Genomic DNA, 13789 nt, shown 5'->3' with positions numbered 1-13789 from the left:
TTGGCAGAACCTCCCCATCACCTATTCTTGCATGTTGAAACCCCACCCATCTTTCAAGGTCATCCGCTGGGGAATCATTTTCTAACTACAGATGGCTACATTGTGTCACTTCTTTCCTCATATCATGGGCAAAAATGTATGTGTTGTGGGAAGGGAGAATCCTGGTCTAATTAATATGTCTAGCCCTCACATAACACCGAGTGAATGGATGAGGAAAGTAATTAATGTTCCTGTCACATCACTCCTGGTAGATGAGAAAGTCAGAAAATCTTAGGAGGTAGGATTACCAGATTTCGCAAATCAAAACACAGGAAGCCCAGGTATACGTGAATTTCAAACAAACAACAAATATATATGTGTGTGTTAGTATAAGTACATCCCCTGAGATACGACATATTCATACTAAAATTTTTTTGTCGTGTCCTACTGGGAGGGCAGGGGTTCCCAGGGTCTCCTAGCTTCCTCCCAGCTGGTGCTCAGCATACGTGCAATAGTCAGAGCGAAAGCCAAACCAGCCACGCAGCTTCCACGGCTACACCCGTAGCAGGGCGGTACCAGGCGATCGGGAAAGACAGGCAACCTGGTTGGAAACCGTCACCCGAGACTGGCCAAAGGGTCTGCACCCGGGAAGAAGCCTCACCCCGGGAGCTCTCTGGACCCCTCGACAGGATCCGTCTCCTCCCCACACCTGCGATGGCCCGGCCTCCCCTCTAACTCGTGACCGGTTGTCACGGGCCAGGGGGCGGGGCTGCCGCTCCGCAGCTGCCGTCTACCATTAGAAGGGCCTTCCATCCATCACGTTGGACTCGCCCATCAGACTGACGTCGGCCCGGCTACGCCTCCCCCGCAGGCAGCGGCGTATCTGGCGATTGGCGGAGAGGGCGGCAGGGCCCAGCGGAGGCGACGACGGGGCGGTCTCAGGGACCGGGCCGAGCTGGAGCTCCTCGCCCCGCGGTTGCTGTGGTCGTTCGCCTTCTCCCTGCCGGTTCCGTGTTCCCCTGCTCCGCTGCAGCCGGCGCGGACCCATGGCTGCGCTCGTCGTGCTTCTGTCCTTGTTGGTGGCGGGTGAGGACCCGGGCGCGGTTGAGGCGCGCTCCGCGGGAGCTGAGTCGCCGGGGTCGGGAGCGGCCACGGGCTGCAGCCGTGGGGCGCGTGCCGCAGTGCGGGCGAGGGGCGCCAGCCTGGCCGCAGCCCTCTCGGTGGCGGCGCGGCCGGGGGAGGGGGCGGGGCCGGGCCGCGTCGGGGGTCTGAGCCGGCCCCACCCTCCGCCTCCCCGAGGTAGGCGCGTCCGGCGGTCTCGCCTCCAGTCTTGGGTCATCCCGGCCTTCTTCCGGCTCGGGAGGCGCTTCGGAGGACGGGAATGCGTTTCTCAATTAAGTGTCGAGCCGCAGCCCTCTGCGAGGAGGGGAAGGCCGACTCTTAGCTGCCATCAGCGGCTGCGTTTCTTTGCAGGTTTCTGGTGGCTTCGTTTCTAGCAGTTGGCATCAGTGATTGTTTCAGGATACAAAAGTTGGAGGTGGAGGAATTGTTTCTGTAGGATTGTTTCCAAAGGCGGGTTCAAAGTAGCTCTCAATGGTTTGTCACAGTTACCAATTTTAAGGATTTGGAAACTAAGATGTGTGTCACGTTCTTAGGGTCACATGTCAAATAATGGTAGCTTTCGGAGTGGAACCTAGGTTCCCTAGCATTCAGCAAGGGGCGTGCAAGTCATCTAATAGTTGGTCCCTTCCCGTGTACCATGTAATTCATTTAATTTTACAGCAATCCTTAGAAGAGGATATCATCATCGTTTTACATAGTGATTAAGCCTTGGTAAATGACCCAACACCACCCAAATAGTAAGCAGAAAAGCTGGAGTTGAACCCAGATCAGCTGGCTCCAAACCTGGGTCTTTTCCATTACATGTGTTGTGGCACAGGTAGTGGCAATGCTACTACTACGTGAGAATGTGGGGATGATGGGGGCTGGGACCGGGGCGCAGACAGTGGCCAACAAGAGGCCAAGTTGGAAACAATTTGGAGGAATTGGGTTCTGTTCCCCATTGTATCGGTTTAAAACCAGTAGGTTAAAAATCTATAGGAGGCCTATGCCTCTGCTTTGTGCGGTTCTAGAATGTCCCACTTATGGAATGGTGGTTTAATTTCTGCATGGGGGTACAGACCACTCATGTTCTTGAAATCTGCAGATCTCCATCCCTGGATTGCCCAGTGTTGTGTGTTGAAGATAGTTACGATTATTTTCACGCCCCCCCAGATTTTAGGGTTCTTTTGTTTGTTTTGTGTCTGTCTCTGAAAAGTCATTCCGATCTATCTAGTAAGTTGCTTTGGGGAAATTTTTTATTTTAATTTTTAAATCTAGTTTTTGAAATTTAAAAATCTCCCCTTTGATACTATGATTTTTCTGAACGTCTGCTAATTCCACGTTTAATGTCATGAGTGATATTATGTTGATTCAGTGAGGTTTAGGGGATTTTATTTGTTTGGTTTTGGTTTGGTATATGGTTTGAACATGCTTTTCTAACTAGAATAGTCTAGTTCATACAGATCGAGAGTCCAATCCTGTCAGCTTTTGCATTGCTTGGTCTTGTCAGCTGAGGTTAAATTACTTTTTTCCACAATGACTAAATGTGATTTAATGGAAAACATCTTTAAGAGATCAGACTTCTCTGTTTGAGGGAAAAAAATAAGTTCTTTAAAATGGTGTTACCAAATCAGGGAGAGACTAGAGGAGGGGAACTAGGTTATGAATAACATGTCATAAGGAGTATTTGAAAAAATTCAGATGTGTAGCCTGGAGAGGAAGGGCCAAGGGTAAACAGCACATGGAATTTGAAGGGATGTCCTGTTGAAGAGGGATTCGATTTGGTCACTGATGTCTCAGAGGTAAAAAGTAAGACCTATTTATTTTTTCATGTATTGATTCCATCCACCATTCATAGAGCACAGCATAGTATGGTGGGAGTTCCCAAAGGGCATCGCACTTAGCCTCTAGCTCAGAGTGGGGGGCTGAGGGGAAATTTCCCTGGGGTGGGGGTGGGGGGGTGCCTCACTGGACAAATGTGAAAGGTTGGCGTCGGAAGGAAAGGCATTTCCAACAGAACAGCATGTATAAAAGCAGAGGTATGAGAGCAAAGAGCAAATAGTTTCTTGGGGCCGAAGTGTATAGGGGTTAAGTTGAGAGATCCCAGAAGTAATGTTAGTGAGGTGCCCTTGGTGTTATGTTTTGGATTTTGTCTCAAAGGCTCTGGCAAGCAAGTGAAGGTGGTTAAGCTCAAGGATGAATGAACAGATCTGTATTTTGAAAAGGTGATAGGAAGTTAGGTCAAAAGGTGGCCAGTTCCAGCAAACCTGTTGAGGGCTTGAAGAGTGTGCACTGGACATGGAGGGGAAAGGATTCGTGAGATAATCAGAAAAAAGATCAACAGAATTCAGTGGTTGATGAGCTGCGATGCTGAGGAAGGATTTATTTTTTTATTTATCATCAGATAGAGTGGGAGGGAAGGAGGAAGGGGGGGGGGGAGAGACGGAGAGAAACATCGATGTGATAAAGCCACATCGACTGGTTGCCTCCCGCACGACCCCGACCAGGGCTGGGGACAAACCTCAACCGAGGTACATGCCCTTGACCGGAATCGAACCTGCAAATCATTGGTCTGAAGGCCAACGCTCTAACCACTGAGCAAACTGGCCAGGGCTGAGGAAAGATTTAAAGGTGACCCATTCGAGCAGCTGGGTGGAAGGTGATGTGTCGTCCTTCGAGACAGAGAATACAGGAGGAGTGTGTGGAAAGGTGGTGAATTCAGTTCTGAACCTGTTGAGTTTGAAGGACCCATGGGGCTTAGAAGGAAATGCTCAGCAGACTGCTGGGTGTGTAGGTCTAAGGCTCAAGAGAAATGTAGGCTGAAAATCAAAATCTGGAAGCCATCAATATGTTTTTGGTGTTTTCAGCCTTAGGAGAGAGATGGAACTAGGAAAACAGTGAAGGTCAGGAATGGAGCCCTGAAATATTCAAAGGGGAGTATGCTATTTGTTCTACTGGGATGCCAGAAGAATGTACTAGAACTTTCTTCCATTTATATCAATTTTTTATTCTGCACCCCCCCCCTTGTATAGTAATGGTTAGATATTTTATAGAATGTCCCTCAACTGGGGTTGCCTGATACTTTCTCATGATTAACTTGGGCAGAATACTACACAGATACCTCTTTTTTTAAAGATTTCCATTTTTTTTTGCCTGGTTGGTGTAGCTCAGTGGTTGGGCATCGACCCATGCACCAAGAGGTTGCCGGTTCGATTCCTGGTCAGGGCATGTGTCCAAGTTGTGGGCCGAATCCCCAGTGGGGGGCATGCAGGAGGCGGCCAGCCAATATTCTCTCTCATTGATGTTTCTCTCTCTCTCTCTCTCTCTCTCTCTCTCTCTCTCTCTCCCCCTTCCTCTCTCTCTAAAGTCAATAAAGGAAAATAAAATAAAAAGGACCTTTTTAAAAATAAATAAAAATAAAGATTTCCATTTTTGTGTGCTTTGTAATAGGAATATATAATCTATTATGCTACACGTGTACAAGTGTATACTTTGTAAATAAATATATGTATAGCGGGGCTACTTTCAAATTTTGTACTGAAAGGGTTGAAACCTAAAAAGTCCGGACATCTCAGCTGTCAAGGTCGGGAAGGGAAAGGAACTGAGGAGAAGCAGCCAGAGGGGCTGGAAGAAAAACCAGGGGCAAGGGCTTATGAAGACCAAGGCGGGAGATTTTCAAGAAGGGAGTTGCCAGTATCAGGTGCTTTGGGAAGTTAAATAAATTAAGGACTGAAAATTGTCTTTTGGATTTGGTGAGTTCCAGTGGCATGGTGGGGTCAGAAGCTTGGAGTAGGTGGTAAATGTGAGATGAAGACAGAGAAGCAAACGTGGCTAACTTCTCTGCCAGGATTCTTCCTCTGAAGGGAAGCAGAGGCTGGTAGAGGCTGGGAGGACCAAAGCGGTGGTTTTACTTCTAGAATGGAAGCACCCTAAGCGTATTTTTATACTGATGTGAAAGGACCAGTTGATATGGGGAAAGGGATGGTGTAAAGTGTGGCTTCATTCATTCATTAACTCAAGTATTTACTGTGCATCGATGTGTCAGGCACTGTTTTCAGCCCTGGGAATGTTGTATGAACAAGACAAACAAATAAATCCCTGCCTTTGGGAGCTTGTGTTCTACAGGGCCACTTTTGTATGCCTACAACCATATGGGCACCTAACTCCTGATAAACTGTGCCAGAATAGTGGCTTAATAAACATTGAATGAGTAGTTTAATAGGTGAATGAATGGAGGTCCTGAAGAAGGTTGAACCACAGGGTTATTTTAGGCTGGGAGAGGGACATTCTCTATGGAAGGAGAGGCGATAAGGATAGGGGCTCGTGCAGATAAATTTGTGGTGGGGAGAGGAAGCAGGTAGCTGGAGGAATCCCTCTGCTTTCCTTTCTTTTTTTTTTTATCCTCACCCGAGGACATTTTTCCAATTTTTTGTTCAGGTAGAGTGGGAGGGAGAGAGAGGAACAGAGAGAGAAACATCCACGTGAAAGAGACACATCGAGTGGCTGCCACCCGCACAACCAACCAGGGCCGGGGACAAACTGCAACCGAGGTACGTGCCCTTAGCGGGAACCAAACCCGGGTCTCTCTGACCGCAGGCCAACGCTCTAACCACTGTGCCAAACCGGCCAGGGCCCCTGCTTTCTCTTGAAGCTGGAGATGAGTTTATCTGATGAGACCCAGTCAGGAGTGATCAAACAAAGATGAAAGAAGTAAGGAAGCCCATTTCAGTTTAGCACAAGGAAAAACTTTTCAAAGGACTAGACTGTTGGAACAGTAGAGATGATCGGAAGTTGACATGGTGTCCCCCTTTAGGTAGAGGATAGGTGACTTTCTGTCAGGTATCCCAGAGATACCTGCATTAAGAAGCACTTTGTAGACCCGGGTTCGGTTCCCGCTAAGGGCACGTGCCTGGGTTGCAGTTTGTCCCCGGCCCTGGTTGGTCATGTGGGTGGCAGCCACTCGATGTGTCCCTTTTGCGTCGCTGTTTCTCTCTCTCTCTCTCTCTCTCTCCCTCTCTCTCCCTCTCTCCCTCCCACTCTATCTGAACAAAAAATGGTAAAGTGTCCTCGGGTGAGGATAAAAAAAAAAAAAAAAAGGTATAGGAGTCCATGACTAATGTCTAAAGCACTAGGCTCCTGAAGGACTGTTATGTAGGCCCAGAAGTAGAATCTAACTCTACTTTCAAAGTACCACACGCATTTTAAAAAACATTTGGATCTGGAGATAGCCCTGTTTTGAGATGTGGCCCTACTCACTCAACTATAAAGTCGAGGCAGCCCAGCAGGTGTGGCTCAGTGAATTGAGTGTCATCCCATGCACTAAGAGGTCACAGGTTTGATTCCTGGTCAGAGGACATGCCCAGGTTGTGGGTTCGAACTGATCGATGTGATGTTTCTTTCTCATCGATGTTTCTATCTCTCTCACCCTCTCCCTTTCTCTCTAAAATCAATAAAAACATATTTTTAAAACAATATTCTAGATAGATAAAGTTGAGGCAAAGTAAGTTAGTATAATTTTGCTGGGGTTAAGTGAGTAGGGCCATATCTCAAAACAGATCCAAATATGGTTTTTCAAATGTGTGGTACTTTGAAAGTATGGGTTTCTTGCAGCCCCATTTTCTCTAGAATTTGCAATAACTACTACTACTTTAGTGAACCAAGATGTTTATCAATTACAAATGGCCATTCCATTTGGCTAATCTGGGGAGGAGAGGGAGCAGTCTACCCCAGGCTAGAACAATTTGGAAATTTCTGCTCTGGTGGCTGATCTGAATCGAAACTCATAACTCTGCATGTTGTCTCAGCACCATCCTGAGGCCTTTATTTACTGTCAATACTGCAACACTGAAACACTTACTGTGGCTTCCAACTTTATTCCCATACTCTGTAAGTGAAACTTTCCTTAGGTGAAGAGAATAACAATCTTGCTTTATTACTAGTATTATTTTTTTATCCTCACCGCAAGGACATTTTTGCATTTATCGTCAGACAGAGCTGGAGGGAGAGAGGGAGGAAGAGAGAGAGAAACATCGATGTGAGAGACACACATGGAGTGGTTGCCACCCACACGACCCCACCCGGGGCGGGGGACAAACTGCAACCTATGTGCCCTTAGCGGGAACCCTTAGCGGGAACTGAACCCAGGACTCTGGTCCATAGGCTGATGCTCTAACTGCTGAGCCAAACCAGCTAGGGCACAATGTTGCTTTATTAAAATCTAGTTTTCCATACTAGGCATGAACAACATTTGTTTTGGACTTGGAGCTAATCTTTTCAAAGGAACCCAAAAGGTTCCATTAGCCACTTGACCTTGTGTAAGCTAGACATCATTGGGTTAACACCTGACGGGTGAAGAGGCCAGACACCTCTTCCTTAGCCTTGGAGGGCCTATAAAATAGTCCCTTTGGCCCTGGCCGGTTTGGCTCAGCAGTTGGAGTGTCGGCCTGCGGTACAGAGAGACCCGGGTTCGGTTCCCGCTAAGGGCACGTACCTCGGTTGCAGTTTGTCCCCAGCCCTGGTTGGTCGTGCGGGTGGCAGCCACTCGATGTGTCCCTTCACATCGATGTTTCTCTCTCTCTCTCTTCCTCTCTCTCCCTCCCGCTCTATCTGAACAAAAAATGGAAAAATGTCCTCAGGTGAGGATAAAAAAATATATTAAAAAAAAAAAAAAATAGTCCCTTTGTTCTCATCCTTCACCCAGGCCCCATACCCCTAAACTAGTTGACTTTATTATTACAGAATACCTTTTCTTACCTTCTTGACATGCCCATTGGAAATACTATTTCCGGGATTTTGTTTCTAAAGTCTGAAGTGTTTTATACTCTGACTGGTAACATGTTACCCGTTTGACAGCCCTCATTTCACTAGGTTTGCCTGTGAGATTAAAGGAAAGATATGATCTTTTCTAAGATATACTAACCTGCTGAAATTTTAGGGTGGAATGCTAGGAATTTTATAACTTTGCATTTTGAAGAGAGGGTCAGTGGTAGAAATAATTTAGAGATTTTTAAGTTTCCTTTCTTCCTTATTCTGTGCAAGGATTTCGTTTTTTGTTTCTTTGTTAAAAATTTTTCTTCTTCTTTATTGATTTTTGAGAGAGAAGGGAGAGGGAGAGAGAGAGAAAAAAACATTAATGAGAGAGAACATCAATTGGCCACCTCCTGCATGTCCCCTGTTGGGGATCTGGCCCACAACCTGGGCATATACCCTGACCGGGAATCAAACCGGTGACCTCTTGGTGAACGAGTCGATGCTCAGCAACTGAGCCACACCAGCTGGGCATGTTTTTTGTTTCTTAAATTCTGGAGAAGTGCCACTGACTTCTAATTCTTGACAAATTGCCACATGCTCCTGTTTAAGGGCCATTTGTAGGAAGGCATCTAGATCATTAGGAGAATCTGGTTTCATAGTTGTGTCTTGGCTACAGCAGAATGTGTGGACTTATATTCTTATGTTCTTATATTCTTAGAGTGATATCTTGAAAAAGAATTCATTGATGCTTATTCAGGATTCATCATTTTGTTCAATCATAATTTTAGCATGCTAAGTCAATGGGAATGGGGAAACATATTTAATAATTTTCAGCATGGATGCAAAAGATTTATGATGCTCATCACTCATTTACTGATCTGTTTTCTTCTCAGGTGTTTTGGGGAATGAGTTTAGCATATTAAGATCACCAGGGTCTGTTGTTTTCCGCGATGGAAACTGGCCTATACCAGGAGAGCGAATCCCAGACGTGGCTGCGTTATCCATGGGCTTCTCTGTGAAAGAAGTACGTGTGTCTTTAAAAATATCTGGGCCCTGGCCAGGTAGTTCAGTTGATTGGAGTGTCACCCTGCTACGCCGTTTCGGGTTCAGTCCCCAGTCAGGGCATATACAGGAATCAACCAATGAATGCATAAATAAGTGGAACAACAGATCAGTGTTTCTCTCTCTCTCTTTTCCTCTCAAATCAATAAATAAAAATTTTTTAAAAAATTGGAGCTGCTTCTGAAAGCATTTTTGTTGATTTCTACTAATAGCCCAAGAAAGCAACAAGCAAACAGGTATATGTGGTACAGATTGCAAAGTAAAAAAGCTCATTCATAGTTGGGGAGATCTTGGATAAATGCTTCAAGCTTAGCTTATGAAACCAAATCCTTCTAAACCTTTATCCATGTAATAGTTTATTCACAGTAGTGACATTCTTTGTATATAAAAAAATGCATTTGTCCTATCAATAGGATGTATAATTTTACTTTATTTTTTCAGTATACATGATAGATTTGTGTCTTAGTTCAGGCTGCTATTATAAAGTACTGTAGACTAGGTAGCTTATAAACAACAGACATTTCTTACCATTCTGCGGCCGGAAGTCTGAGGTCAGGGTGCCAGCATGGTCAGGTTCTAGTGAGGACCCCCTTCTAGGTTGCAGACTGGGGACTTCTTGTTGTATCCATCCTCACATGGTGGGCAGAAGGTGAGAGCTCTCTGGAGTCCTTTTTAAAAAAAATATTTTTTCTATATTGATTTTAGAGAGAGACGAAGTGAGAGGGAAAGAGAGATAAAAACATCGACAAAAGAGAACATCAATTGGCCACCTCCTGCATGCCCCCCACTGGGGATCAGGCCCACAACCTGGGCATGTGCCCTGACCAGGAATCGAACTGGCGACCTCTTTGTGCGTGGGTCTACGCTCAACCACTGAGCCACACCAGCCGAGCAAGTTTGGTGCTTTGGATGTGGTCTCTAGAGATCATCAGTCTCTCAAAGGAACTTTCCCTCTAGGTCCTGAGTGCCCTTGAAACCGGAAGCAGTGCATGGGAACTCGCTCTGTTCCGCCTAAGGGAGGAGCTCCCGAGCTCCTAGCATGAACTGGACTGGTTGTTTACATTTAGGGATGAAATTTGCATTTCGTTCTTTAAGACTTAAATTTGACTACAAATGGCAATTACAATAACCTTTAGAAATAATTATTAGTAAACGAATATGAGTTACTTTCAGCAGGAATTTTGTTTTATTTATATAGAGCTTAGTCTAATGAGAATTTTTTTTTTTTTAATCCTCACCTGAGGATAAGATTTTTTATTGATTTTTAGAGAGAGAGGAAGGGAGAGGAGAGAGAAACAAGAGAAACATCTGGTTGCCTCCCATATGCGCCCTGACCAGGGATAGAACCCGCAGCCTCGGTGTGTGCTGTGACTGGGAATGAAACCTGCAAACTTGTGGTGCACGGGACAGTGCTCCAAACAACTAAGCCGCCCGCCAGGGCTCAGGAAAGGGCAGGGTGCCAGCATGGTCAGGTTCTGGTGAGGGCCCCCCTTCCAGGTTGCAGACTGGGGACTTCTTGTACCCATCCTCACATGGTGGACAGGTGCTGGTAGGAAGAAAACATCCATGGTTACAAGAAGACAAGAATATTTTGCAGTCTGGAATTTCCAAAGTACCTATGTTTTGTTTACTTGCCTGCTGTTTTCCAGCAAAGATTTGAGTGACTTACTGTTAACTGTTACTGTTCGAATCTCTACAAGCTTTTAAGAAAATGAAGACGGTAGAAATCCACATCCTTGATTAGGAGAGTGCAACTACTGCCTTAAATAAAACATTTGCTCCCCCTGTGAACTGTCACTGCCAGTGTCATCCCGGAATCCCTTAGTTCTGTTTATTAGATGTTCTCGGAACATGGTTTCCTGAGTCGATAATTCAGCACCGTTTCACGCTTTTCCATGTTTAGGACCTTTCTTGGCCAGGACTTGCGGTGGGGAACCTGTTCCATCGTCCTCAGGCTACCGTTATGGTGCTGGTGAAGGGAGTGGACAAACTCGCCCTACCCCCAGGCAGTGTCATTTCGTACCCTTTGGAGAATGTGAGTATTTAGTTTAAAAAATTAAAGGGATACATCTTTAATTTTGTCTTGTCAGCTATCATTATGAATTGTGTTCTAAGCACACTTGTCTTTTTTTTTTTTTTTTTTGGATGCACTGATTGATAAGTAAAACAGCTTCTGTTTTAAAAAAAATTACATGGTGGTCATAAATTTACCGAGACTCGTCTGTTTCCTGTGGGTGGGAGTACTGTCTGAGATAAAAGGCAGACAAATTGCCCCACTCTCAGAAGAGTCAGAAGCTCAAAAAAATGAAACCCGTTGAGGGTATATCCTGCTGATACTGTCTTGGGCATTATCTTATCACTTTCCCTTCAGAATTTTACCTCATTTTCCTGTAAGAAGAGACGGGGGGCTCTCTGGCTGGCTCGCTGACTCCTTCCCAAGCCTTTCAAGCAATAAGGCTGAATGAGCTGTTGAGAGAGGCCCTCCTTCCACTACAGGCGTATAGAAGTCACCAAAACATTTTTACGTACATAACTAAACATAAAAACAAGGAAGGGACACACAACAGGTGCCACATTTGAGTAGAAAACTCAAAAGCCACAGTGGTGAGCAAGAGCTGACGCTGGACTTGTGTTTTGTGCAAAAAATCAGGGTCTGCAGAGTGCTGTCTGATTCTTTTTTTTTTATCCTCACCTGAGGACATTTTTGCATTTATCTTCAGATAGAGCAGAACGGGGGGGGGGGGGAGAAACATCGACATGAAAGGGACACATCGAGTGGCTGCCACCCGCACGACCAACCAGGGCTGGGGACAAACTGCAACCGAGGTACATGCCCTTAGCGGGAACCGAACCCGGGACGATCTAACCGCTGAGCCAAACCGGCCAGGGCTGCTGTCTGATTCTTGAAAGGAGGACTAGTAAAACCCCAGCTACCTCAGGGCTGCCATAGAGGAGCTGCCTGCCTCCCTTCGCCGTGGGACCCTTAGAGTCCTCTAAGAGAAATCAGAACTGCAAGAGTATGCTGTGCTCCAAATTCACACAACCCGTCATATGGACATCTCCACAGCCCAGGGCTCCTTCGGACCAAAAAAATATATATTGTCTATTCTATGTGGCTCAGTGATTGAGCATTGACCCACACACCAAGAGGTTGCTGGTTCGATTCCCGGTCAGGACACATGCCCAGGTTGTGGGCCTGATCCCCAGTGGGGGTCATGCAGGAGGCAGCCAATTGATATTTTCTCTCATCAGTGTTTCTATCTCTCTCTCCCTCTCCCTTCCTGTCTCTCTAAAATCAACAAAGGAAAAAAATTTTTTAAAACAAAATGAGTCCAATTTACAAAGCACTTGGAGGACAAAATGCCATGTGGGAGCCAGCACGTGCAACCAGTAATTCATCCCCAATAGACTAGTCTCAAAGAGATTTGAAAATACGCACATTAACATTGTGAGAGTTAAAGGCAGGGACAGAAACTATGAGGCAACTATGACATTTTGATATGTGGTGCTTTCATTGATATTCACTCCTAAATATTTCATAATTTATATTGTGATTTCTTTAACCTATGAATTTTTAGAGGTGTTTAATATGTGAGTAATTTTTTTTTCATCCTTACCCAAGGATGTATTTTTGTATTCATCTTCAGATAGAGTGGGAGGGAGAAAAGGAGGGAGAGAGAGAGAAACATCGATATGAGAAACACGTCGATTGTTGCCACCCGCACGACCCCAACCGGGGACAAACTGCAACTGAGGTACGTGCCCTTAGTGGGAACCGAACCCGGGACTGCCTGGTCTGCAGGCCGAAGCTCTAACCGCTGAGCCAAACCAGCCAGGGCAATGTGTGGGTGCTTTTAAAATCATTTTCAGTTTTTCAGTTTCTAATTTCATTACATTATAAGACTGTGGTCTGTATGATGCTGTTGTTTTGGAAATTTCTTTCAGACTTTCCTGTGGTCTGGTATAGATCAATTCCAAGCATGACATGCTTACAAAAACAACCATGTACTAGGTCTCAAGGCATAATTCAACAAATAATACAGAATCAGTATCTCATAAACCACCCTCTCTGACCACAATGCAGTTAAATCTAAAAATAATAACAAAATGATACCTTAAGAATGTATTGCCCTGGCCGGTTTGGCTCAGCCGTTAGAGCGTCAGCCTGCGGTCCACAGAGACCCGGGTTCGGTTCCCGCTAAGGGCATGTACCTTGGCTGCAGTTTGTCCCCAGCCCTGGTTGGGTTGTGCGGGTGGCAGCCGCTCGATGTGTCCCTTTCACATCGATGTTTCTCTCTCTTCCTCTCTCTCTTTCCCGCTCTGAGTAGAAAATGGAAAAATGTCCTCGGGTGAGGATAAAAATAAAAATAAATAAATAAATAAATAAATAAACAAACAAATAATACAGAATCAGTATCATATAAACCACCCTCTCTGACCACAATGCAGTTAAATCTAAAAATAATAACAAAATGATACCTTAAGAATGTATAGCCCTGGCCGGTTTGGCTCAGCGGTTAGAGCGTCGGCCTGCGGTCCAGAGAGACCCGGGTTCGGTTCCCGCTAAGGGCACGTACCTCGGTTGCAGTTTGTCCCCGGCCCTGGTTGAAGTCGCGTGGGTGGCAGCCACTCGATATGTCTCTCTCATGTCAATGTTTCTCTCTCTTCCCCCCTCTCCTCGTTCTGCTCTATCTGAAAATAAATGCAAAAAAAAAATGTCCTCAAATGAGGATAAAAAAAAAAGAATGTATTTGGAAATGGTAAAAACAAACAAAAAAAGATGTGATTTTTTTTCAGGTTTAGGGCACACTGAACACCCAATAGGCTAAAGCCAAATCCACACCTAGACATAATGAAATAGAAGAACCATCAAGAACACTGAAAATCGCCCTGGCCG

The 13789-nt window shown here is 45.5% G+C and overlaps 1 protein-coding gene across 1 annotated transcript in view; it reads left to right on the top strand.

The window, feature by feature from the left end:
* Positions 1-932: 932 nt before the first annotated feature.
* ATP6AP2 (ATPase H+ transporting accessory protein 2) overlaps positions 933-13789 on the top strand; it is a 28331-nt gene continuing 15474 nt past the window's right edge. The window contains exons 1-3 of the mRNA XM_036271376.1: positions 933-1065; positions 8724-8854; positions 10796-10927. Coding sequence (XP_036127269.1) covers positions 1026-1065; positions 8724-8854; positions 10796-10927 — 303 coding nt within the window. The 5' untranslated portion in view covers positions 933-1025. The remainder of the gene's footprint in view (positions 1066-8723; positions 8855-10795; positions 10928-13789) is intronic.

Source organism: Molossus molossus, unplaced genomic scaffold (assembly GCF_014108415.1).
Source record: "Molossus molossus isolate mMolMol1 unplaced genomic scaffold, mMolMol1.p scaffold_m16_p_2, whole genome shotgun sequence".
Taxonomy (NCBI): domain Eukaryota; kingdom Metazoa; phylum Chordata; class Mammalia; order Chiroptera; family Molossidae; genus Molossus; species Molossus molossus.
The sequence above is the reverse complement of the archived record's forward strand: the minus strand, read 5'-3'. Positions and strand labels throughout refer to the sequence as shown.